We start from the raw sequence: 27,591 nt of genomic DNA, 5'->3' as shown, positions 1-27,591 counted from the left end.
ATAGATAGATAGATAGATAGATAGATAGATAGATAGATAGATAGATAGATAGATAGATAGATAGATAGATAGATAGATAGATAGATAGATAGATAGATAGATAGATAGATAGATAGATAGATAGATAGATAGATAGATAGATAGATAGATAGATAGATAGATAGATAGATAGATGCTTTATCATCATTGTAAAAAGAAGAATATAACAAACAAAGAAAGAAAGAAAGAAAGAAAGAAAGAAAGAAAGGACAGTGGGGGAAAAAAACATGCATATAACTTCCATAATGAAGAAACACACACACCTGGTCAAGAAGCGTCCTCAGGACAAAGGACTGCAGAGACAGACAGACAGACAGATCAATCAAGTGATTAACACACCTGAGAGTACTTAAATCATCATTGGTGTAAAAAGAAGAATATAACAAAGACAGAAAGAAAGAAAGAAAGACAGAAAGAAAGAAAGAAAGAAAGAAAGAAAGAAAGAAAGAAAGAAAGAAAGAAAGAAAGAAAGAAAGAAAGAAAGAAAGAAAGAAAGGACAGTGGGGGAAAAAAACATGCATATAACATACAATAATGAAGAAACACATGCACACACCTGGTCTAGAAGCGTAACCGAGGACTGCAGGATCTGCTGCCACTTGCTGAGCTGAGCCTGGTGAAACTGTCTCTGCAGCTGCAAGACCTGAGCCCACTCTCCAGCCGTCTGGGGCAGAGGACTGAGGAGACAAGAGGGGAAGGTGTGAAGTCAACAAGCCACTGAAACATGTGACTGACTGAAAAGGAAATGATACCCAGAAAACATGGAGGCATTGATGCTTCTTTTTTATTCCTATTTATCTGAATTTCTTTTGATACTTTGATGTTTCTTATTTACCTTTACTAGATCTAGATTTAGTGAGTGTGACTGTAGGAAACATATTACTGCACTGATGCAATTGTTCCCATGTACACTTGAAATTGAAATATTAAAAACGTTTTAAAAAAAGAAAATGTAAATTCAATGTTTAACCTCCCATTAGCTCTTGTTTGCTCTCCACTAACTCCTGAAGGGAAACACATGGCTTTTTAGCTGCTGGATGCTCCACTACGTTCACCAGTGCCGAGCTCGTCCTCACTGAAAACAGCTGTGGCCGGCAGCAACGCTGGTGAGGAGTGAATCAAAACGCTGGAGCTGCGGGTCAGAGAACTAAATCAGTGAGCCGAAGGACGCAGCTGTGCTCCGGTGATGATTCTCTGAGTCCATCATTAGAAAAAATATTGATCCCGGCAGCTTTAAATCCAGTTTTATAGACATAACCTTGAAAAGGCAACAGATTATTTTGTTGCTCTGCGGTGACTTAAAACTCTGAGGGACGTTACGACCTCAGATCCCACAAGAATAACTCCATAAGCCTGAGACCAAACACCAATTAACACCACGATCCCGCTGGGCGAGGGGTGGAGATAACAGAGTCTCCGGCATATTTGCATGGAAAACAGTGCAGTGTGTGTGTTTACCTGTCAGCAACAGAGTAGGAGTGCCATGTCTCCAGTGTATGGGCTGCTCTTTCCAGAGCGTACAGCTTGTAGAACAGCAGCATGTTGAGAGCCACCAGCACCACCAGACTGACAGGGAGAGAGGAGAGAGCAAATCCTTCAGTGAAGAGCATCACTGAGTTATACACAGCAATAATTCAGGATTGTTCGTGCTGTCAGGGTCTATTTACTAACAAACCAGCTCAAAAATAATCTCAATGAGGTCAAATTATGTTACAGGAAAAATCCACCTTGATCCGAACCCTGTGTCACCAACTGTACTGATGTCGTGTGACGTGTCATTTTCAGCTACTACAATATGACATGTCATCACACCATACCCCATTCATGCTTTGGAGAATACAGTTGTACCTTATTCTGTACATTTAACCAGATTGTTTCTATGTTTATTTATTCTTCTCTCTCACCCCCCAGAAGTCTGATGTAAAGATGTGCAGTCCTTGGCTCTAATTTATCTATGAGATAATCTCTTACATGCTTAGAAATTATGACAAATGTATCATAGAACAATGCCATTTGACTTTTTTTTCCTAATTTTCCATGTGTTTTCCGTGACTGGAAAATTGGTCAACCATTTTCCAGGTTTTCCAGGTCCAGGTCAACAGTCACATTTCTGACACAAATAACTATTTGTCCACAGGCAGCAGTGATCATAGACATAAACCTTGCTCTCTACCTCCATTCTCTACCTGTCCTTTACAGCAGGTACAACGGAGAGAACGCGCTTTGGGTATCAGGTAACAATAGAAAAGTGCTATTTAAATGTAAACCATTATTATTAGTATTAAAGTGTAGTAGTCACAGAATCAGCCCTGATCCTCTTCAGTGATAACAACAGTGTAAAGCTGCTTCAAGGCTATCGGTGGCGGCGCAAGATGAAACTTAAAGACACACAGGGCAAAATGCAGCAAAATGGTGGATTTTTCCTGTGAGAAAATCATTGCTCATACTTGTGCAGCCATTGGTGTAAAATCAAAGCCTCTTATACGAACCTGATACAGATCCTACGCACAAGAAGTATTGCAGAAAGGGAGGGGAAAAGAAGAAGAGAAATAGCGAGAGAAAGGCATCGTGAAGCTGTTAGTATGCAGAAGATCCACTTCCAACATGTCTGGATGACGGAGCATCCAGACATGGATAGAACAGCTGGAAACTAGTAGAATCAAAATGATACAATCAATCAAACCAGGGATTTGATCAGGTAGGAGCTCCCTAAGTCGCACTGGATGACACAATATAGGAAAGGATGTCTGGTATTACTAGGGGGAAGGAACACATGCAAGGACACACACACATGCTTTTATGTGTAGACTCACTAACTGTTCACTCAGAGAATCTCTTACTCTGTAGTACATAAGATTCATGTGGCCTGTGTGTGTACAGGAAAACATAAACCATTCGAGAAAGGAAGTGAAAAAGAGGAATCGGAAGGTCTGAACTCGGGGCCACAAACACACACACCGATTACACACACTTGGACTTACATGAAGCTGACGATGAGGAGGATGGTGGATATACTGTTGTGACCTCCACCACGCGAACGCTCTCCCAGCTTCATATACTGAGCACCTAGGGAAGACACATTTTAGACAATGATCAGTCGGGGTTCCCATTGTGTTTTGGATACAGATTTCCAGCAGCAATATGTTTTCATGTTTACAGGCCTTTAAAATGTACCTTCCATGAGCAAAAAACAGCAGTTGTTTCAGGAAAAATGTCATTTTATGAATTTCATTTGGATTTTCTAAGTCAGACTTTTGTGACGAGGTTTGTGACCTGTTACCGTGCTTTGCAATGGTTTATGTAAAATGTGAATCCTGTACATTTTGAAGACACACAACAATGTGGATGTAAATGAAGCATTTTAAACACTGATAAAAGATGTTTTGGATACATTATATGTAGCAGGGAATCAACTAAAAGTTATAGAGTAAAGTTATGAGTAAATAAACAACACCAGAGGGGATGTTAAAGTGAAATTCCGGCGTAAGTGTAAACCATGGTCAAACACACCGTAACACCGAGTTAGACCCCCCCTCGAGAGATCAATTTGCCCGACCGCTACATTCACGAGATCCACCAACTTCAGCAAATACCGCAATATCGCCACACACGGTGCTGTCCGGATCCACTGTCTGACCGCAACCAAAACGCCACCATTTGCCCAAAATAATGCTCAGAACTGCACCAAATGTCATCAATAGTACACACAGGGTCCCAGCACGTAGTACGAGTTGTCAAACATCTGCTAGCTTTGCCTGTTTTCTTTAGCAAGGAGATGCAACTCAACTCACCTACTTCTCCTCCGGGAGCCGCTCGTTGGTGAGGAAGCCCTGACGAGTCGATCACCGAGTGCACCGGAGTTCCGCAGCTCTTAAAAATGCTCATTTGCGCCTATATCGTGGCCAGCACTCGATAATAATAGTTATAAAGTGATATGCAAGATAAAAAAAAAAAAACTCTGATTGTATTTCCATGAGGTAATTGTTGATTGAGCTGCGGAACTCCGGTGCACTCGGTGATCGACTCGTCAGGGCTTCCTCACCAACGAGCGGCTCCCGGAGGAGAAGTAGGTGAGTTGAGTTGCATCTCCTTGCTAAAGAAAACAGGCAAAGCTAGCAGATGTTTGACAACTCGTACTACGTGCTGGGACCCTGTGTGTACTATTGATGACATTTGGTGCAGTTCTGAGCATTATTTTGGGCAAATGGTGGCGTTTTGGTTGCGGTCAGACAGTGGATCCGGAGAGCGCCGTGTGTGGCGATATTGCGGTATTTGCTGAAGTTGGTGGATCTCGTGAATGTAGCGGTCGGGCAAATTGATCTCTCGAGGGGGGGTCTAACTCGGTGTTACGGTGTGTTTGACCATGGTTTACACTTACGCCGGAATTTCACTTTAAGGTCTAGAACTGTTCACAGTGCAGAGTGAAACAGCTGTTTGTCTATTTACTTTTATTTCTGTCATCACTTGCTAATAATATGACTGATAACTAAACATGATCTGGCAGTAAAAAAATATATAAAATATCTATTCCTATTAATTTGTTTAAGATCAATGATCTAGAACAAACATGCTGAAGATTTTTCATCCAGGATTTGTTAAAAATGTTGAATTATAATAAAATAAAATAAAATAAAAAACACCTACAAGAAACATTTTATCACCCATAATTCCCAAGGCAGGCTAGAAAGAAACCTTTATGTTTTATGATATTTTATGATACCTTATAAGACTTTTTTTAAGTAATCAAAATGAATGTGTTTTACCTAATTGTTTATAAAGACTTTTAAAAGGCCTGATTTCGTTTGCTTTATTTCTGAGCGCCTTCACAGGGCAGATCTAAGGTCAGGGTTTAAAGATGAGCTTCCAACAGAACCACTGGATGGCAGTGTTGCACAAAAGATTGAATCAGGCTCTTTGTCCATCGGTGGCGGCGTGGACTGAACTTCCTGGCCGACTTACCGGTTTCTCTCCGTTCCCTGTCCTCTCCGACTCCTCGGTCTCCTCGCTCCCCGGCGCCCGCGCCACCTCCATCCCTCTCCCTTTCCCTCTCGCCCTGCCTTCGAGAGCAGGTGCGTTTGCGGCGGCGCAGGGCCGGAGGGGTCTTGGCGGCATCGGCGCCCACCGCTTCGCCTGTGGTCACCACGGAAACCTCGGACTGCAGTAGCGTCTCCAGCTTGCACACCTCACTCTCTGGATGGGGAGGGGGGAAGCAAATAGATGGAGAATGTGAAAACAGTCTCGTCAAACATCCAAGTGAAGTAAAAACAAACAAAACTCATATCTGACTACAGAGAAATGTCAACTGAAATCGTTTTTTCTTGTTCACAAACTATGAACTACTTCTCAACATCCATTTGTGTTGAAAAGAGAAAACAGAAGTGGCTCACACGAACAGTAAATAGTGAGTGGACGGCATTTACATACCAACATGAACTGGATATTTGGCTTTTTTTTTTGCAATTTCACTTTTCTTTTGTTCAGTTATTTACAAAAGGTAAATATGCCTCAAGGGGTCGGTTTCCACAGCTCCTGTGTGTGTGGGGCAAATCATGTGACTTACCCATGTATCTATAATACTCCTCAATGCCACTCCAGGTGTTCTTCTCAATCAACGCTTTCACCAGACTCCACGGCTGCTTCCTGTAGCAGATGTCAGACGACACTCTGGGCCGAGGAAAAGCGAAGACGCCATGTTAAAATCTAACATAGACTCTAATGTGTGCAGCAGATTTCACTGTCGGTGTTGTTTATAGAAAAGGAGAATTCAACCTGCTTTACATTGTTCAAATCAGCCGTGTTCACAACAACAATAAATCATACATTTCCTATGAATTTCACTTTGTATTTGATGACAAGCAGGAACCTGTGTGAACGGCCGACACACTGTTCCTGCAGATCCATTTAAAGTGATCGATTCAATGATATGCTGCAAGTTTTTGCATGTTTAGTCATCTTCCAAAGAAAGTCAAAGTGAGAGTTTTAGGCTATGATGGACCTGTGTAGTGTTTGTGTACCACAATATGCTGCGACAGGGGTTTTTGAACACCAAGACCTTTTGATTACTGGTATCTGTCTGTAAATACCAATGATAAGCTATTGACAGATTCTTTTCTAAACAAGATACGGTCAGAAACTGGTGCAGGGCTTGACCCCAGATGGTCCATGTGTGAGACTGAGGACACGGCCATCTGTCGGTCATTACTGGTAATGCTTTTCTACAGGAAGTAGCTCTGGCTTGGCGCTATAGGGAAGCTTTAGGGAAAAACGTGCTAGGCTGGCAACACTGTCGTCTTCCTGTAAACTGTCCCCACTGTGATGATGTAACAAAAAACTGTTAAGGCCAATTCATTGTGAAAGAGCAATAGCCAATAGGGAAACTCCTCCAACACAACACAAACTTGCCAATAAAAAAATCCCTGCAACAGAATATAATTTGGTTTATTAATCTATTCACTTTATTCCTTTTGGATTCAGATTGTGTTAGATTGATAATGATAAAAGGCATCTAGGGATAAAAGCCCATGTCAGGGCTGTGAGACAGTCAGAGCGCTTACTTAAACAAAACATGTCTTGTGGCCACATTGCATAACAGTCTATTGAGGGCATTGTCAGTGAGGTAACGACTGTCTCCTTCTCATTTTGCTTCCTCTGTGATAGTTGAACATCGCCGCGGAAGCTGCCATTGCTCTTTGATGGTGAGAAGCTGACATCAAGATCCGTGTTTGATAATATTCGAGCCTCATTGCTGGACATTTTTGGAAAGTTGTTGTGTGTCACCTCCTGATGTACGATAATGTTTTGTCCTGTAATGTCTGCAGAGCTGAGGCGTCTATAAATAAAATAAAAAGCACCACTGGCTGCTGAGCGTTTTGGGACCGACTTGAAAAAGTCAAGTGAAGCCGAGATGAAGCGAGGGAGAGAGAGGTCTGATGGGATTATTTAAACCATACCGCTGGGAGTTTCTCCTCCCCGAGGTAAAGGAGCTCAGCACACGATTATAGTTTGCATCATGTATTTTTCAGAGACCTCACAGCACATGTGTATACAAGCATCTAATGTAAAGAGCTGATGAAATATCGCTCCTCTGTTCTGACTGGACCCTGCAGGCTCATCAGATGGAAACCATTCACTTTTATGCAGACGCTCACGTGGGTCAGTGGCTGTTTTCTGGCCTCTTTAGTGTTCATTGGTTTTGATTTAGATTGTCTATTTACCACTCATCCTACTCATCCTACTTCTACTAACACTACTTCACTTCAGTCTTCATTGATGCCACTGGCATGTAAAAAATGTGATGCTCCTGTTCATGTCTAGACAAAGGAAAACATTAGTTCACGTTGCATCAGCTCCCTTCATGGTCGAATAATGAGTTGTGAGTACAACTTTGTGTCAACCAAAATCTTTTTTCTTATTGTGAAACCTGAGGAAGTTTTGGGTTGCCTGCATAACCAGAGCATTCAGCCAAATGAATCCTACATGCAACTAAATGTAGCAGAGAGGATCCTACTGAGCCTTGAGAGCTGGCAACATGAGTTTAATATTGAAAGTTGCATTTGCGGCTACTCTGTTTTGATTTTTGTACTTTTCACAGTCAGTCAGTCAGGTTTGAACATGAAATGAAAGAAATGAGCCCCATAGGACCAGGATAAACCTACCGGAGCCGGCTCTTGTGCTTGTTGATGGAGGTGAGGCAGTATCTGTGGACGGTGTAGAAGTAGTCTTGGTAGGGGATGCCAGAGGTGATGACCTCAGAGTCCACCACATAGCACTCACCACGGGCGCTGCTCTTATGCAGCGTCTGGAGGCAAAGGGAAAAGTGGAGGTGGATGGTTAATGGTGTGCCAACTAACTTTGGATGCACAACAAAACCATCCACTGACCCATTTGGCTCCTGTTCTCTGTTTTGAAAGTCAGCGTAAACATGTTTGTACTTCAGAGAAGGAGAAAACAATGTTGGCTGTTGCTCCATCTCAATCTACCACCTCTGTGTATCCTGAAAACCTCTGAGTGACCCTGTCACAGCTGTTGAGCTGTCAGGTTTTGCTCCTTATAAACACAGCAATGGTAAAAAACAACAACACCACCACACACAGCAAGGAAATTAACAGTGCTGGCAAAAAAAACAATAGTAAATTCATTCAGAAAACAAAGACAATTCAAAATGCTTTGAGGGCATGTTTTGCCACTTTGTAACTAAAAGACTAAAACTTATAGCCAAGTTCAAACTTCATTGCAGCAGTCGTTTGGTTTAAACAATGAATTACATCATTTACAAATGAATATTTCTGAGTTAAATCCTTAATTTGTATTAATGTGCACAATTAAATGTTTTTGTTGTCGCTTCCAGCAGTGAAACCTGCACTGGAACCAATATGAAGCAAAAGTTAAAAGATCCTCAATAATAAAAAATAAAACTTCCACTCCAGACCTGGTTGAGTAATCACAGTATTTCTGTCTAGTTATTGGTCTTTAACAGTTCAACTACAAAAGGCTGGTGTTTGCCATGGACCGACCTGCGTTTCCACCACAGGGGCAGTCTTGGGGCCGAGGGGGTTGTTGAGGGCGATGGTGTAGCTGAGCACACGGCTGGTAGTCCCGCTGCTGCTGTCCTGCTGCCATTCACCCACCGACAAGTCTGATAGAGAGGGAGAAAGAGACAAAGCACGTGAGTCAGTCGAGAAAAAAGAGGAGACACGAGTTCCACGATATTTGGTGAAAATGAGAGCAAAGGAGAGGATGGGAGTTGATGAATGAAAAGAAGAGAGACCAAGGGATCCAGGGAGGTTGAAGAGGGAAGAGAGAGAGAGGGAGAGAAAAGGAGAGGGTCAAACCACGCTCCCTTCTTAAAAAAAAGAAAAGAAAAAAGCCCCAATTAGAGCTACACAATGGTGGTAGGCAGGCTGGGCCTCTGGCTGGGGAGCCACTGGCCAAATCATCTCCACCGCTTTGTCTCTGTCCTCATTTCAACCACAGAGAAATGACTAAAATACTAAAATACATTCATGAAATGTTGACTTCAAATGTCAAACTAACAATATTTAAAACAAATAGTCGCACAGTGACAAAACGAAGCATGAAAAAGATGATAAATGATGATTGACATGGCATAAAGGGTTAGTGTGGCAACCTCATTAGTGGCACATTACAGTGTGTTATCACATTTGTATTTATCAAGAACTAGTTTCAAAAAAGAAAATATGATCACCAAAAAGTAGAGACGTTAACTGGTGTATTTCTTAACATCTGAGAAGAGTGTCACGTTAGCCAAAGGATAGTCAGCGAACAACGAGGTCAGTGAGTGACGGAGAATCAAAGTGCAACTTTCTCACTGACGGCAGTTTTAATGGTCCAGTAGAGAGCAGAACAACAACGAGCGCTGGGCTCAAACTGTCATCGTCTCAACAGGAAAAACTCGCTCTCTTGGACTCAATGTTATGCAGCAAGTCAAAACACGCTGCATTCAGAAAAAATGTAGGCACACGCACATAATCAAAGCTAAACACTGATTCACGGCCTGAGAGAGAACTTGCAGAGATCGCTCAGACATGGGATCAACAACAACGCCCCTACCCCCCCTCCAAAAAAACCCCCAAAACAAATCATTAAAGTGAATGGGAGTGGCGTTATTACAGAAAGGTAAGATCTAAAGTGAATTTTAAGACTGAGTGAGCAGACTCAAGGTTTTAACCATCATGTGTGTGTGTGTGTGTGTGTGTGTGTGTGTGTGTGTGTGTGTGTGTGTGTGTTCAACCTACCAGTGAAGTGGCGCTGAGAGAAGAGGTGCTGGATGAAGTGTGTGTCAGCAGAGAAGAGCAGGTCGTGCAGCTTGTCTACGCTCATGCGGACCGCGGCGTTGATGTGCAGCCGTCCGCTCAGGTCAGCACAAAACGACTCCACTTCACCTTCACGACAGGAAGAACAAATTCAAGATTTACTTTCTTTTCAGATTTAATTATTGGTTCATTTTCCCCGTTTATCTCCGTACTTTCTTTGTTCTGGTTATTTTTCAATCACAAAAGGTTAATCCTTTACCAATATAAAGTCAACACCATAAGATTAAAGGTGTTTGCTTTAGGTTAATTCAACACCTAGTCTTGCAGTGACACTGATTGCTGCTGTTTGTCTTTGCTTATTCCTTCATGCATTAAAGCAAACTGAGCAGTTTCTGGTTTCCACATTAAAATCTTCTGAGATATGATGGCTGTACTTAATATACAACTCTCAGGCAATCATATCATTATCTTGTCAGCTTGGGAGTCGTTCATCTGACAACACACACAGGCACTTTGGCTGTGGTGGACATAAACTTCTAGAGGAATTCTTTGATTTAACTCAAACAGATCCATCCACCGAGCAACAGATCACTCCATGTGGAAGGAAGAAGAGGAAGAGCTGGAAGCAGTGAACCTTAAAAAAAACAACATTTTTTCACAGAGTTCAAGTGGAAGGGAGCTCTGTGATTTATTCCTTACACCTGGGAATAAGTTACTGTAGTATTTCTGCATTTTCAGTTCCCTTGTGCTGACGTTGATGGAATTTTTGAACAGGTTTTTAGTCAGATGGCTGAAAAACTGTAGTCTGTAGTTAGCACGAGTTCAGGGTATTTTCTACTTTTATTCTGCAATATAAACTAAACAAGCAAAAACCCACTCAAGCTTTTATATGTCTTCAAAAAGCGAGGGCTGTTGACACTGAAATTATGCGAGCGTTGGGTATTATAGCTTAATATAATATGAGCTTTTTACTGCTGCTAAAAGTAGTTTTCATGAGTGACCACTATGCTGCTGAACAAAATGTGAAAGTATAAGAAACTTTTGTTTGTCACAGATCTTATATTCTGTTATAATCCAAAAGCAAATGCATAAATACTATTAAATTTTTCAGGGGAACTTGGTTGATGCCACCAAAACATGTCATGTCCCTGCAGTGCTCAGAAATTAATATATTAACTTTCAGCGATGTTGGAGAGACAAAGCTAATTCATAATATTAAAAAAATACTCTACTGTAAAACCACGACCAGCACAGAGAGTAGAGTTTAACAGACATCACATGAGAGTTTATCGAAATAGGTTTCGAGTCGATTTCCCTCATTTCTACTCGACTCAAATCTCATCTTGAAAATCAAATAAAACCATTCAAATCTCATCTAACATTCATATAATTTACACTTTCAGTTTTCAGCTGGGTTCTCAACTCACTTTCTTCTTGCGTGTCAGAGGAGTTGCTGGGATCTGTGGGTAATTCCTCATCATTGGTGATGTCCAGTGAGGAGAGGTTTCCCAGGCTGGTGGTTGGTGGGGGCAGCATGTGATTGGTTGACTCAGACAGGCTGTCCCCGCCTTCTTCCAGATTCTGATTCAGGGAGGGGGAAAAAAACACACACACATACACCAGAGGACAGTTAGTAAGAGGTTTGCAGGGAAATCACCCCATTGTCATATGACTTTGAGCCGGGCTGACCTCGTGTTGACGCAGCCTGAGCAGACATACCACCGCAGCCGTGCAATTAATCTGAAACCGGCACACAGTCAACACAGCGCTCTATTTATTCACTGTAGCTCGGCTTAAGCTTGATCAGTCCATATCAAGATCAATACTGCAGGGAAACAACCACAGAAGCTGTTTTTGAGGAGAACTGATTGGACATAGAGCCAACCTCAGCAACTATATAACACACTCCCCACCTCCCAATCTACATACATGTATATCCTCATTTTTGGTTTATTTGTATTTTAGTTATTATTGTAGTTTGCATAACAGTCCAAGCACGGCCCGAACGGTGCCGTACTACTAAACCTACCACAACTCAGATGATTTATTTCTCTAATCAAGTGTCAAGTGCTGTAAAGTGCAGTGATTTGCATCCAGTTAACACAAAAACTACAGGGACAGATTTGTACCGAGGCTTCACCGAGACAAAGGAGAACAACTTCAGCACACAGATTTAAGTGGTGCATCAATGTCAGTGTGAAGAGGCAACTGCCATCACTGCTGAAGTCAGCTTTTATTGGATTTGTTGCCAGTAAACAAATCAGGCTTGTTTGGCAAGTACAACTTGAATCATAGCTGGCTGGATACCACTATTTACTTGTTAAGATACTGACATTACACAAGACTGACCGCTCCCAATCCATACCAAGAGATATTCCCTAGGTTTTGTAGTTATTAAATTGAGCAGGAAAAGTGTATTTTCATCCAAAAAGAAATGAAAATAGTAGGTGGTAAGGAAGTGATCTCGAGCACAGTTATGTGTATCTGCTGCAGTGCGTGTGAATCCCAGTTTTCTTGCTGTGAATCTCAGAGTTGTGACGGAGTGAATAACGACTGCACACTGATCTGAGGTCCTGGTTTGCATTTGTGGTTGAGGCGTTATCTCTGGTTACAGGAGATGAATCCATGGGCGCTGACACAGCACTGTTCAGATTCTACTGTATTCAGCCCCTCTCTGCCATCATGTAACTAACACCAACTGTCTGCAGACATCAGACTGATGTCCTGAAAGAGACACATCAGTCTAATAATTAGCTCTGTGTGCGCAATAATTCTGTGCTGAAGATGATCATTAGAGTTGAAGTCTCTACTTAATTGAGTCAGAACAGAGGCAATGTACAGGCAGTCCATGGCAGTAAGGGATACCCTGCTTTGTGATATGTATAACAATGGCAGCTTTGCAGGTAGTGCAAGTCTTTCATCACTTAAGTGTGACTGAAATACATGAAATTATGAAAACATGGATCCTACTCCGTCAGACTGCTTGGATGAGTGTGTTTGTACGTGTACAGTATGTCTCCAGCTGTATGTATTTGGCAGTTAGCTAACACCATAACAAATTTCCCCTAAATGACAATAAAATGTATTCTATCCTGTTCCTGTTCTTTCCTGTGCATTCCCTATATCAAAAGACAGATTATTGCAGTTTTTATGTCCAGCATCACTTACAAAGGAGGCGGAAGCAGAGGGCGGAGCGGAAGCAGAGGCGTTGGTGGGAGAGGTGGATGGCAACGAGCTGTGGGAGCTGGGCGGGCTGGGTTCAAGGGGGTCGGAGCTGAGTCTGCGTCCGGATGAGGCCGGCACCTCGATGGGAAGACAGGAGGCGGAGGAAGGGGGAGAGGAGCCCCCGAGGTTGGTGGTGGCAGAGGACGGGCTGGCTGGACCGCAGGGCACCAGCGGAGGGGGGGAGCTGCCTGTTGAGGGAACCGACACCGAGCTCAGGTCCAGTAGGTCTGTGACCGACACCGACTCATCTCCTGGCCTGGGGAACGAGAGAGAGAGAGAGAGGGGGGAAGTGAGACTGAGTCAGACGGAGACACATGCAGAGGATCAGACTGTGAGACTGTGAGTCTGACCAAGAATTCAAAACAATTATTATTACGCTTGCTGCTGACACAAAGTTATGAATCTACTTCAGGAGTTGGACAGTGGAAACACACACAGACTCCACCTACTTCCTGAATTCGTGAGGTATTTGAATGTTTGGTTAAAGGAAAAGCTAATTAATGCCTCAAGCTATATGTATGTCAGTTAGTCTGATCATGTTTACATACAGTACATGTAACCTGAGAACCTGATGAGCAGGTTCTTTCCCACTGCGTTTCATTTCAGCATATAAACACAATTAAATTATAATTAAGCCTCTGGCATTCTCCCAACATTTTGTTTAATCATTAGAGAACAAGGAATGGAGGAGTTTCTATGTGCACGGACAATTTTAGCCTCTCAATCAACACGCAGTGCATCGTATACTATGATGTTTTCACACGTGAACACTCACAGTAGGCCGTTCATGTGTTCAGCGGTGGGGGAGACGTAGTCGTCGTCTTCACTGGTGAGGCCCAGTTCAGTGCCGTAACACTGGTGCACAATGTGCCAGAGCTCTTTAGGGGATAGAGACTGTAGGGAAAAAAAAACACAAAACACATTTTACAGATCAAATCAAAAATACTGATCTGCTGATACCTAAACTCATTGATTACCATGATATTTTACACAACTCTCTATTCCCTGCATTCATCTGTAGTTATACTGGTAGACACAGTTGGTTGAGCGTGTACAGCTGATGCGGCTAACCCTGAGTCCATGACACAGAGAGGTGTAATAGTTTGTGTGTAAAAGAGTCCATATTGATTCTTAACGCCCGCTGGTTGGCAACCAATTCTGAGAGAACATAACGAGGCGGTGTTTAGGAAGTTATGACGGGTTATGACAGAGGAAATGACGGACACTGATGTCGTCAACACCTCGTAACGTTTCCACTGCGTGTGCATTTCATCTCGCCATCTGTCGCCACGCGTTTTAAAGCCAAGTGGCTGTGTTTCTGCACTGGTGCCGCTCAGATAAACGCCTGTGTTCAAGCTCGGCAAATAACAGTGATTCAAACTGTTCTCTCGAGCCCGTCTTTGGGGCCGTTTCCTGCTACTTCACACTTTGTTCTATTCTAAGACGTTAACTGCTAGCCGTGTCACGTCAGACCGCTGCGTAAAACCACCGGGGGGCCCCCGAGAGAGAGAGGCGGCCGTACCTTGTCCAACAGCGCGTTCTGCCACAGACGGAAAATCATCATGAAGCTCCGATCCCTTGCCCCGAAAGATGTGAAGAAGTGCTGAGAGGGAAAATATCAGAGAGACAGGAAGGAAGAAAGAGGGGAGGGAAGAAGAAAAATGTGACAGTGGATTTGACGAATGATTTCCCTCCTCTGGGATGTTTGCTTTGTCACGTTGCGCGTAGAAGTGGAGTCAGCTCATTTCATACTGCTTGACTGGCAAAAAAGATTGTACTTTGAAGTCAATAGTGTCAACAGCTGACACTTCATGCTTTTATAGCAGCTGTTAAGTGAAATATTGTGTGTTTATACAAGATGGAGTGAAAATTAAAAGCCTTCAGTTCTTCGAGTCTGACCTTCTCATTGTCGGTGCTGATCTGGATGGCATTTGGGATGAGCTTAGCAGTCTTCTCCTTGGTCATCGAGGTCACATCTTTCAGCAGGATAGTGATCTGGACAGAGAGGGACGGAGATTCACCGTGTGTGTTTCTGTGAGTGATAGCTTCATCTCACAGAGGGCCTGAGCGTATCTCTATTGATCTGCAAACAGGTCCATTAAAATGCCTCCTTATCAGACCGCAGGTGTGACATTAACCAGCCTACAGCGGTCATGTGATCGATGTGCGCGTGGAACTGTGTACACAGTGTGCGGCATGACTCACAGTGGTTTCCCAGCGGAAGATGTTGCTGTAGAAACAGAGCCAGTTCTCTGACAGATAAAGGCGGCCTTGGAGCAGTATGTCCTTCTGCAGAGCGCAAGAGTAGTCTGAGGAGAGAAACAGGGACAGAGTGGAGGTCAGTAGACTGAGGGGTGCGTTCAGACCGGGCTCGTTTGGAGCAGCAGGGAGCGTTTAACCCAGTGGTTCCCAACCTGTTTTGGCTCGTGACCCCATTTTGACATCACAACTTTCTGGCGACCACGTGATCACGATGCGCCAGCTCAGATATTTTTATATGCCTCATTTTATTTAAACTCTATTTATATTCGAGTAAGTGAAAGTATAGAATACAGTTTTTTAGGATTGTGTGTGGTGTCTTCAATCATAATTTTAAAAAGAATAATAATTAGTAAAAAAACAAACAAATGCATCAGTAATTTTTTTTTTATCAATTACTAGACCTTTCAGGCAACCCCATTTGAATTCCAGGCCCCCCAAGGTTGAAAAACACTGGTTTAACCCCAAAGATCAGTTCATTTGGGCGTTTGTTAACACAGCAATCGTGCTTGGATGCTCGCGGGCCGAGATCACCAAGGAGGGGGGGTCTCGACTCTCTTCCATTCGAGCCCTAGAGTGGTTTGTTTGCAGTGAGGATGTAATTGACTAAGCAACCAACAAAACACACAACAAGCTGCTGATGTTCATGGTTCTCAACGGGCCGGCCCGACTGGATGCGCTGGTTCAGGTCGGGTTCAGACCAAAAATATAAAGGATGACGTGGGTCTGCATCTTCTTTTTTTTCAGCCAGGTTGAGGTCGGGTTTGGGTAGAAAATATAAACAAATGACTCCAGGCTTCAACCACAGTTTGGGCCGGGTTGGGTTTTAATTTTCAGGCCCGTTGAGACCTTCATTCCATGGTTTTGGTTTTTCCCAGGTATCTCCTCCTCCTTCCAGGTGAGATTCTGACCAGTTAAGAGAACAGTTTGTTCGCGCATGTCATTTGTTTACAACTTTGGACCGCTTGGGACTGCTACTGTGTGAACACAAACGACCCAAAAGAAGCAACAATTGCATCTTTTAGCCCGTGAACTGGAACAAAGCAAACGAGCCACAGGTTTGAAAACACCCCGAGAGACATCTGCCTCTATCACTTCACCAACATTAAAGATTGGCTTTGAATGAGAGGTTTGGAAAGGTATTTAATCTTCTCAAGCCTGTGTTGACACAAGCTCACTCAGAATGAGCGGAGTGCACACACTGTTTATCATAGTCCAACGTGTTTTTTGAACACTTCTGTGTCTCACTTACCCACTATAAGTCGCTCTGTGTCAGGAAGTTTTTTGAAGAGTTTTCGAAAATCCTCGTTCCGCTGTTTATATGTAGGACTGAGAACCTGAGGGCGAGGACAGGAAAAAGAAAGTGGAACATGGTATTCTACTTCACCACTACCCCTGCGCAGCAGTAAGCGGCCTTTGGCTAGACTGGGATGTTTGGCTAAACAAGTGAGAAAAACAGTGTTTATCTAAAGGATAAACTGAAATTATTTAACACCAATGATTACCATTTTACTATGTCAACTGGTTCCACCCGCATGAACCTTATAAACAGACAAACATCAGCAGAGCAAGTACCCTGGGGTGAAAATGGTTAATGAGGGGTTGTTAATGTATACTTACATTGTACCAGCTCTGCATTTTCTGTGAAGAAAAGAGAAGCATATTCAGTAATGAGCAGTGTTCAAGTTTCTCTATAAGAATAAAAAAAAGGTTACACTACTGACTCTCAGCAGATCCAGAAAATCTATAAGCTTACAACGCCGTCGTGCATGATGAATGCGTGGGACTCTGTCAGTCCCTAAACTTAGTCTGTTTTCAGTGACGAGGTTCAGGTTTTTCAGTTTTCGAGGGCTCTCAAAACCACCAGCACTTCTCCATTTTCAAAAAGGTATGCGTCACTAACCTGCTGCAATGAACAGTCGCTGGTATGAGAGGCTGAATAATACGTATGTGAATGCTTAAACAAAGCCCTCAGGCTCACAGGCGTATACACCATCTAGGTAAATAACAGGGTGTAAACATGCTAACGTTTATATACTGCTCACAGGAATGGTCAACACTAGTAGCTCATGCGCCTAAAATGTGGGTTAAGGGAATTAAAGGGATACTTCACCCAAAATCGATAATTCACCAATCATCTACTCACCGTCATGCCAAGGAAGGGTTTGGAGAACTTTCAGAGTCGTCAAAATGCTTTTGGAGTTCCAGGGGGGGTCCGGCTGGAAACGGATTTTCATATAATGGCGGCAGATAGTGCTCACTTTGAATTGTCCAAAACACACACTATGAAACATCCAAATACCTCCATACTGCTCGTCTGTACTGACCCAAGTGTCCTGAAGCCGCCACATGAAAAAGTTGTTTGGAAAAAATTTATTTGATCTCTGTTTTTATCCTTGTTGTAGCAGTAGCTCCCAGTGACTCCGTTGATGTTTGAGCACATGCGCGAGATTTGCTGCGAGATGTTCGTTCGTCGTTGTAAACCATTGGATGTATGATGTAAACACGGAAGAACATCTCGCAGCAAATCAACAGAGCCACTGGGAGCTACTGCTACAACAAGGCTAAAAACAGAGATCAAATTCATTTTTTCCAAACAACTTTTTCATGTGGTGGCTTCTGGACACTTGGGTCAGTACAGACGAGCAGTATGGAGGTATCTGGATGTTTCATAGTGTGTGTTTTGGACAACTTAGAAGTGAGCTCTATCCGTTGACAGCCGGACCCATCCCCCCCGGAACTACAAAAGCGTTTGATGACTCTGAAAATTCTCCAAACCCTTCCTTGGCATGCCGGTGAGTAGAAAATTGGTGAATTGTCAATTTTGGGTGAAGTATCCCTTTAAAAACATGTACTGTATGACTCAAGATATGTGGTGTAGAAGAAAGTGTACTGTCATTGAAGTTGAACGCCATTTACCACCCACTCAGCAACACAACAACTGGTATCAAGTCGGCTACTTATTCATTACCACTTTCTTTCAAAAGATGTGTCTGAAAACACTGTTAAAATTGCAAGTGCATTCACACACAACTGATCGCTATCTTGCTCAAACTTTGCAAAATCATCGTACAAATGATTGAAATCTTTGATGAGGACACACACACACACACACACACACACATCTATGAAATATCTTTGTCAGATACCTTGGCATTGCGGCTGAAGTGGCGAGAAGCGAGCGGGTAGGCCGATGTGAGGGAGGAGGCAGAGGGGATGGAGGGCAGGGGGCTGTCCGAACCTCCACCTCCTCCGCCGGCGCTCTTATCGCCTCCTCCCTCGGTCTCGCTGGCCCTGCCGCCCCCGCCGCCCCCGAGGACCCTGCGCCGCAGGGAGGGAGAGCTGCCGGGGGTGCTGCGTGGAGAGTTACTGGCTGTACTGGAGATGGAAGAGACACGGAGACAGAGTTAGCTCTGGGGGGGAATCGGCAGCAGAAACAGTTTCATAGCTGAATCTCACTCTGTCGTGGCTTTAATGTCGTTTTTTAGAGAAAGGCTGCAGGCGTTTCCTATTCGGTGATCATCTCAAACTGCCGAGTGCAGACCAAAGACAGGCTATTTAAAGACAGAGTTATCAGCTGAACTCATTCTGACTGGTACAGCAGCAGACAGTGAGGATATTTAAAGCCTTTTAGTAATATATGTATATATAGACAGTCCACTCAAGAAATCTAACAACAAAACACAACAGCCTCCATCTGAATAAAACACTACCAGGTCTGAACACTCAGGTTTTCTTCTGGTGAACATGAAAGAGACAGGCATTTCACTGAGAACAGAACAACATTGGATATTCATGAAAGCTATTTAGCTGTCTTCACTATTCAGTAACAGTGTGGACTAGAGCTCAAATGATTAGCCAATTAATCAATTGATCACACGCCAAATGTATTGCAACAATCAAGTTCTGCAGACAAGTGTGTTCTCTTGTAATAACTACGGCTTGTCTATATTTCATATAAATACAAAACAAAAACCTTTGGGAAACACAAAATGAGCCGTTTCTGATTGACATTTATCCCACTTTATGTTTTAGCACAGGGATTTCTGTCCAAGGGTGAGAGGTTAAAACTCCACGAACACAGTAAGTAAGAATGACGTCAGTGTAAGTCTTTCAGGTTTTGGCCTTCACATCAGGACCACGGTCATCTTACATTCAACATGGTTCAGTCTCCTCTGCCCTGTCCATAATCATCAAAACATCTAAAGTTCAGGTCAGGGACCTGTGAAAAAAAGTTGTATTTACGCCGCAACACAGTTTCCATGGTTGCACCTCAGTCCTCTGCAAGTAAAACAACTGCTGCCTTTCCTTTCCTTTCCTTTGTCCTCCCGACTCCTCCAGTCACACTCAGCTTCTTATCTTCGCTCATTCCATTATCCTGAGTGGCACTGGGCGCCCTGAACCATGTAGCTGAGGAAGTGCTGGATGTTAACCGCGCACCTCAGACAGCCTCCTACAATTCATTACTTCACCAGTGAGACACAATCAGAGTTCAACACTTCACTTAATCACTTACCCTCCCCTCGCTCCTTTTATTAATATTCCCATATTAACCACTGCTCTGTAACTGTTGTCTCCATCAACACAAACTGACATGTTTCAAGCCAACGGCCCAAACTATTTTCCATATTACTGGTTTTAATTCAGTTCCTTATTCGTTCCATCTAGTTCTCTCTCTCTCCATCATCATCAAAATCAAACTGGCCTGGGTTTATAATGCTTTAAACCACTTTCCCCTTTCTCCTCTTCTCCTCAGTGGGCGGAATGGGTTAGAACTGTCAGACCTGATATCCATTTAATTAATACATGCTCATTTTTTTTTTTTTTTTTTGTTTTCATACTACTTTGAAACTCGTCTTTTTGAGATGATAATCTCAAAAATATTGATAACTGATTATTGTCTTCTGTAGTGTCTGGCAGTTATCTTGACAATTGATGGAAAATATTGGTCGTTGTGACCCGAGTAGACCTGTAAACCTGGAGGCAGCTGTAGGAGACAGAGACGAGATGATCCCCTCCGAGACAGCACCACTGAGGCTGGGAGAGGGAGCAATGAAGGTCAACCACTAAAACCTCACCAGGTTCGTTTTACAGGGAAGATAAACCCAGAAGTATTGGCTGGTTTCACGCAGCGCTGTTGCATATAGCATTATGACAACCAGCGCTAAGCTATCCTTAGGTAAACGTGCATTATCAGAGCTGGAAATAGGCTTTCGCTGCGCTGTCAGTCAGAGTGACCGGGGCAGGAGTGATGTGAATCTGTGTCAGCGTGTGTTTACAAACCGGGGCTAAATCCCTCAGCGGCACGAATGTAAAAGGCTAACCCGGGTGCAGTGCCAGCGTTTCCCGACACAGCTCTCCCTGCTCCTGCCCCCGTCTCCCTGCCCCCGTCTCCCTGCGGTGTCCGGTCGCACACGACAGGCGAGCTAACGGGAGGCTCAACCAGCTGATCAATCACCTGAGAGGCGCAGGACAAAGTCTAGGTTGTACAAGCCTGGTGGTGGTGTGGTCAGAGAGACGGGATGGAGGGAGGGAGGAGGAGGAGGAGGAGGAGGAGGGAGGAGGGGGGGGGGTGCAAATGAGCACCGACAAGATGAACGTAAACAAAGCGCCAGCGATCGCAGCTAATAACAGACCGTGGCCGCGCACAGCACACCTGTGTGTTTAAACGCGCCGTGTCTCTACCATCAGTGGGTATATTATTATTATTATGGGCTGGGTCGTCTGACCACACCAAATGCGCCCGTGGACGGTACACGAGGACCACGGGCAGACATCACTGCACACAACACACCGCTACCCATCACACAGACAGTCTGATCGTGCTACTTACTCGAACATGTCATGAGGCGTTTACGGTCCAGCTGATGCACACAGAGAGAAAAACAAACCGCACACACGTTGCTGCTTTGTGTTGTATCAATATGGCACCGGTGTCCCTGGTTTGTGTGTGTGTGTGTGTCCGTGCAGCTTAAGCAAGCCAGGAGCTAACGGGGTGTATGTCCGCTCCTCTGCCTGGTTTCCTCCGCTTAGCGTCGGGGTGGAAACGCGCCCATCGTCCCACCGTCCCGCGGTCAGGTGTTAGTTTCCCCCTCGGGTCTGACGCCGAGGCGGCATGCAGCCAGTGACCGGACGCGCCGCTGCTCCCTATGCCGATTGCAGGACCCGGTAACGGGCTGCTGTCTCTGCGTCCATCCGTAATCCCCTCTGCCACTAGGGAGCAGGGAGGAGGAGGAGGAGGGAGAGGGGGGAGGAGGAGGAGGAGGGAGAGGGAGGAGGGAGGAGGAGGAGGAGGCGGCTCCATGTGTTGAGTGAGGCCTTGCCTCTCTACAGTGAGGTGTTGCTGAACTGGGGGAGCCGATAAGGACGATAAAGCAAGAGTCAAAACTGAGGGGTTTTATCTGAATCCACTAAGACCACCACCGCACAGACCGCATTTACCAACACCGTTATCTTTGCTGTGAATGCCTTTATAACCACATGTGACACCGCCCCTGACTCTACATGCCGCTTCAGCTCCTCAACCAAGCTTGAGCATTTATCTCACATTCATTAGCCCATTCATTTCTGGGAATCCTGAAGCACTTCTAGCAAGACAACACAAATGGATACCATGGGTAAATTATTAGTGCATTAATTAACAAATTGTAATAAATTTAGTAAATTCTAACTTCTCACATGAGCATAATTGTTGATTCATTACTGACTGCAAATTGCTCATCCTTGAGAATAAAGACATCGCTTTGACCTCTGGGAAATTCTCATAACTTGTCAAATTTGGCAGATTTTTTTGACCAAACAATCAAGTTCCAAACAAACTATGTATGTATGTATGTATGTATGTATGTATGTATGTATGTATGTATGTATGTATGTATGTATGTATGTATGTATGTATGTATGTATGTATGTATACCACTCTGTCCCCATGTCCAATATGTAAATATTATCTTTAAAAGAAAAAAAGACAGGCTAAAACATGACGATCATTGCAAATACAGAGACCACAGTTGACTGTAGTGAATCCACCTGGCCAAAGCCCAGAGCCCACCCAATCCCTTAACCCTCAATCTCTCTGTCCATCCCTCTGGATTAGAGTCCACATCATAATCCAGGCTGGGCTGAGCCAGGCCCACATCTCCAACCATTCTGTCTCCCTCTGTGTAATCTGCTTTTCTGAGGTTCACCAATGGCCTGCAATAATGTCAGAGTTGAACAGGCCAAGTGGGCAACGAGAAAATGTAAATTTTTTCCCCCTACAGTATACACTACAAGATGGAAATGTTTGAATCCTCTGCCTTTTCCTTCCTGCATACATAAACTCCTCCACAGCGCAAAAAGAGAGCAGCGCAAGCAGATCTTTGGAGTTTTTACACTAATTAGGAGATTGTAGCTCCTAGCCTATATATGGAGCAAAATCCAAAAAGAGGCACTGATAAAAAAATTAAAAAAAAGGAAAACAAACACACACAAAGCAGTCAAAATAAATGTAAAAGCTGATTACAAATGCAAAGCTGAAAAATTGGTGCTGGTAATGAGATCCTGATAGGCAACAGCTAAGGAACTTTAGTAGAGCTTGGGTAATCTGGTTTTTGTTACTGTCAAACATTAATAATCAGATAAATGCATGAAAAAGCACCAACTAGATGCAGACTACATGAACCAGGAAGAGACAGAGAGATCGCACTTACAATCTGTGTAACTTCCTGTGCAGTTTTGTTGCCACACGTTTGAGTGTCCGAAACTGACAAACTTTTCCTGTCATCATAATACAGTTTGTCCACTGTGTGCATGTATATAAATTATAGCTACAATATTGTGATAACAGTTTTAAAATGAGGACATCTGCTTCAGGGTCAATCATAGAGGTAACCGATTAGAAAGCAAACTGTACAGAGAAAGGCTGATGACAACTATAAAAGCTATCCGACAGAATATTGTAATAATTTGCCATTTTGGCCACTTCTTACATGCACTTTAGACTGTCCTCCCTTACAGACTGACACAAAAAACGTTGAAAAGACATTAGAGTTTTACAAATAAGCAGTTCAAATTAGTATAAGTTTATCTATTTACATATTTGTAAACATACAAAATAAGTAGAATAAGGTCACAGAATGAGGTGTGGTGAAGAAATGTATTGGGGTGTATTTGTGCTAGTTACAAACAAATCTGTGACTGAGACATTTAAAGTGCAATAACAGTACCAAAAAAAAAAAAAAACTTAAAAAAAAACTCCTTTTAAAAGGCTGGGAGCAAACGGCACAGTCAGCCAAAGAACATCTATAAACTGAGGAATCCATCAGATGTAATTATCACTTTATTGAACAGTGTTCTAAAACAATTTAGATAACAGCTTGGTTGATCACTGACTAGATTCAGTCCTCACAAACAAATGGAGTTGTTCCAATAATGATATCGGAAATACCTTTGATACTGCCTAAAAAACTGTTTTGGAGTGCACATGTGTCTACATAAACTTTATAATTTCACACCCAGATAAAACATCAGCCGTATTACTTTTACAAAACTCTAAAAACAGTAGCTGTGGAAATTGTCCTGCACAGCTACTGGCAATTACTGTTCTTAGAGTGACAAAGAAGTCCCATCAGGAATGTGTACAGGACGCGATCATATCACATCCATACAGGTTAGTTGGATGTTGAATATTGTTGAGTTTGTTCTTTGCCTTGTTTTTTAAATTTGATTAATCAGAAAATACACAAGTTGTTCTGTCAAATTTGAGATTGGGAGGGAAAAAACATCTTCCCAGAGATAGACCTTTTGTCCTTTGTGAGTTTCCAACATTGGCTGAGACGTCTCAGTTGCTAGTAAGTTATTTTTAACAGTGGCCTCAGACTGCAAGTAAGTCACACAAGCAGATTTGTCACACATGATCAAGACGATAATTTTGGTTTATGTGATATGTCATCAAACAAAATGTCTGGGCGCTTTGAGATTCAAGGTGGTTAGATGGTCTGTGAATCTCCAGTACATCATATAGCTTTTGTGTCAGTTGCCAACAGCTGATTATGTAGAAACGGGAACAGTATATTAAACAGGAACAATAAATGTTTCCCATAAGGCCACGGGAAGGGCTAAGTACCCCTCCTATGGGTCCACCTTTACAGCCTGTGGGTTGTTTGACAAGTGCAAATCACCTGTGTTTGAGGAGGTTGTCAGGTTCTACAAACAGTCAAACGACTACTAGACATTTCTTCATGATGGTTTAACCGTTTATTTAAAGAGGTATGGTTAAAGGGTTAAATGTATTTGACATGATATCTGCATGTTCTGACTATTTGGGCAAGTGTTTTGTATGTTAGTTGTCCTATAACAAAGACAAGGACAACACTAATCACCTGCTTGCCAGACCATTTCTTTGGCTGTGTGTAAGTGTTTACTTGACATTGCTTCAACGTGTAACTTTCACTTGCCTTTGGAGCACTACAAGCATTGTTTTTCTCTGTAAAACCTCATTGTCATTGGAAAGTGGGGATCTGGATAGCAGGTTTCAATCATGTCCGGCAAAATATTAAAAGTGGATCAATAGAATAATGTGTAAATGAATAGGACAAGGGCACAGCTGTTCATATGGAGCACAGGAGAAAACCACCCTCTGCTTGCCCTCTGTAGCCCACTGCAGTGGTGCCCAGGATCAACTCTGATTGGACTCACATGACATCATCAGACCAGGGACCCACTCCCATTGGCTGTGGGTGATGTCATGATTCAGAGGAAGGATAAATGGCGCACGAACCCCGCCTCTAGCTCCTTGTGACTGACCCTGCTCTGTTTTTCCTCGCTGCAATAAGAGCAGTCTCACTTTCCTTGTTTATAGTTTACATAGCTCTGTTTTTCTGCTTATTTGAAGAGGTCATGCTTTCTTAAAACTTACATCATTCCTCAAAGTGCCGATACATAACTAGTCATATGCATTATGTATGCTTTCTTAGTTTTGTATGAGCATTTCTTGCACCATCACTCAAATTCTACAACCTGACTGTTGGCCTGCTTTCTATCTGACGTCACTGTGTACCATGAATCAACTCGGCTTAATCAGGATTTTAACTGTGTAATCTGTCCCCTCTAGTTTCAGCCATTAGCTAATTAACCCCACCCTGTTCCAAAACAGTTGACCTTGTGTGGCGTTTGAGAAAAGTGGACTGAGCGTAAATCTGTCAGATGCGGGGCCTTTTATTGTTCCCCAGCAACGTGCACAGATGAGAGGCTACTCATCCCAGGCAGTCAGTCACTGCAGGCAAATCTGGTCTCAGTAGGCCTGGATGCAAATTGGCTGAGGTTTTTTTGCACAGCCGTAAGCGTTGAATGCCCATGAGACGGGCGAACATAAAGCTGACGGTGTGGACGCTCTGTTCCAAGCCATTGAACCCTGTGTGCTGCTGCTGCTGTAAGATAAGTGAGCTCATCTTCAAGGAAAGAGCCTTCGACTGAATGAGCGAAGGCTTTCTCTTTAGTTTGGGGCCTTTGCTCTTGAGGGAGTAAAAACATCCTGCATATAAGCATTTTATCTCATCATTTATGTCATCATGGCATTTTAAATACTGGGCTGGTTGACTGGTTGACTGGGATGAATCCAGCGCACTAACCTGCAGCTGTCCCAGTCGGAGTCTCTGCTGAGGAGGCTCCGGAGGGACCAGCGGGAGCGGCGGCTGGGAGAGGGACTACGAGACCATGAGCGTGACGGTGGCAGGAGGAGGTCCTGGGAAGGGCTGCCCTGACCGTGCTCTTCCCCCTCCATCTGTGTGGCCAGAGAAGGGGAGGGCGAGGGGCTTCGCCGTCGACTGTTGCCCTTCACCGCCGTGTCCTCTATTACAATTTGTGGTGTTTGACCCTGCGTAGGAGTGCAGTCTTGCGCTTCCTCGTTTCGTTTCTTAATTCGGGTTCTGCTGCGGTGGGATCGACTGTGGCGGCTGAAACGTGACAGTCTGGGGCTAGGTGAGCGAGACCAGGAGTCTGTATCGGAGGAGGGGGGCAGGACGGTCAGCAGTGGGACGGGGATGGGCTGAGCCAGAGTGATACCCTCTGGTCCCACAGGAGAGGACATAGTCATTTTCAGAGCTTTCCGGGGGTTAATTTTCTCTTGCAGTCACACCGAGAACACCAATATGGGCTCGCTGCATCTTTAGAGCTGAGACAGACCCATGGCTGACTGTGATGTGGCACATCCGCTATGACTTATTAAGTAACAATACCACTGAATTAAAGATGACAAAATATTTTCTTTAGTTCTTGTGAATTTTAAGAAGTTTCTTAAACCACCACCCCCCCATAACCAGGAAAATCCACAGAGTGATTTACAAGATGACAGCTGTGTGGGTGTTTCTTCACAGTAAAAAACGACGCAACAGGAAGCTGGGTGGAGGATTGTCAGATATAGCATCAAGCCATATCTTTTGGTAATCCATTTCCTGTTGTCCAGTCTGCACACATGTTGGTTAGAGGTGGCTAAAATGTTCTCTCATCCGTCCTCTGTGCTGAGTTCATTTCCCCGCCCTGTCCTTCTCAGCAGCACTTGCACCGTCCGGTGTTTCACTTTCTTCACTACTTCTTTCCTCCCTTCCTTTTGGCAGACTTCAAGCTTGCACTTGCACAATCAGGCTCATCTTTGCAAGAGTTGAGGTCTCACAAAATGACAGATGAGTCTGGGAGTTGCTGCCTGAGGAGTGAAAAGAGCAGAAACTTTGCATTCAAAAACACTGGCCTACATCTAACTACATCTAACATTTGTATGTTTTGGGTTTTTTTAGATATTATTTGTTCCAATTCCCCACAAAAACATACAATTGGTTGACTGGGACTATTTATAGCTGGGTTCTGATATGCCGGTCAGCAGGATGTTTTAATGGTGAGGTTGTTTGTGTTGTTGGAATCCAAGTTTGGATAAGTGTTTGTTGTTATTTTTGTAGCATTATTTGTGATTGCCTCCCTTCAAATCACTCAGAAATCGCCAAAACTCAGGATTTCATCTGATTGTTGCAAGACAAGCCCATGTAGATCAGTTCCTTGGCAAAAACGAAGGCGCTCCTCCATTTAAATCCCAGTACTACTTCCATACACTGACTTTCTATAACTGCCCAGATGGGACGAACACACAACCTCACACACCAGCTACCAGACACTGCAACAGACATAAACAACGCACCTCGTTCATAACAAGGTCTATATGCTACCAAGGTCAAAACCGCATGAAAACATACAGCAGATGTGTCCTCCAACAGGGAAGGGATATGTGTGTGTGTCACTCCATTGTTTGCCTTCAAAGCAGGCACTT

The 27,591-nt window shown here is 43.6% G+C and overlaps 1 protein-coding gene across 4 annotated transcripts in view; it reads right to left on the bottom strand.

Moving 5' to 3' along the window:
• The window catches only part of gramd1a (GRAM domain containing 1A), a 32,847-nt gene that overhangs the window by 2,267 nt on the left and 2,989 nt on the right, over window positions 1-27,591 (bottom strand). Inside the window, exons 3-20 of one of the 4 annotated variants that reach the window (XM_085802291.1) lie at window positions 25,907-26,976; window positions 18,446-18,674; window positions 16,917-16,937; window positions 16,549-16,633; window positions 15,243-15,346; window positions 14,937-15,032; window positions 14,560-14,640; window positions 13,813-13,931; window positions 12,981-13,293; window positions 11,240-11,393; window positions 9,795-9,941; window positions 8,553-8,674; window positions 7,695-7,837; window positions 5,600-5,703; window positions 4,999-5,229; window positions 3,021-3,105; window positions 1,498-1,605; window positions 596-716 (exon numbers count right to left, since the gene is read on the bottom strand). In XM_085802291.1, coding sequence (XP_085658417.1) covers window positions 596-716; window positions 1,498-1,605; window positions 3,021-3,105; window positions 4,999-5,229; window positions 5,600-5,703; window positions 7,695-7,837; window positions 8,553-8,674; window positions 9,795-9,941; window positions 11,240-11,393; window positions 12,981-13,293; window positions 13,813-13,931; window positions 14,560-14,640; window positions 14,937-15,032; window positions 15,243-15,346; window positions 16,549-16,633; window positions 16,917-16,937; window positions 18,446-18,674; window positions 25,907-26,370 — 2,727 coding nt within the window. In that variant the 5' untranslated portion in view covers window positions 26,371-26,976. Of the gene's footprint in view, window positions 1-595; window positions 717-1,497; window positions 1,606-3,008; window positions 3,106-4,998; window positions 5,230-5,599; window positions 5,704-7,694; window positions 7,838-8,552; window positions 8,675-9,794; window positions 9,942-11,239; window positions 11,394-12,980; window positions 13,294-13,812; window positions 13,932-14,559; window positions 14,641-14,936; window positions 15,033-15,242; window positions 15,347-16,548; window positions 16,634-16,916; window positions 16,938-18,445; window positions 18,675-21,129; window positions 21,597-25,906; window positions 26,977-27,591 lie in introns of those variants that run through there. The other 3 variants (XM_085802293.1, XR_015037859.1, XM_085802292.1) reach the window with 3 other exon arrangements.

The sequence above is a fragment of the Trachurus japonicus genome, chromosome 16 (genome assembly GCF_045865225.1).
Source record: "Trachurus japonicus isolate A0001 chromosome 16, Traja_1.0".
Classification (NCBI taxonomy): domain Eukaryota; kingdom Metazoa; phylum Chordata; class Actinopteri; order Carangiformes; family Carangidae; genus Trachurus; species Trachurus japonicus.
Note: the sequence above shows the minus strand (reverse complement) of the source record. Positions and strands in the feature narration are given on the sequence as shown.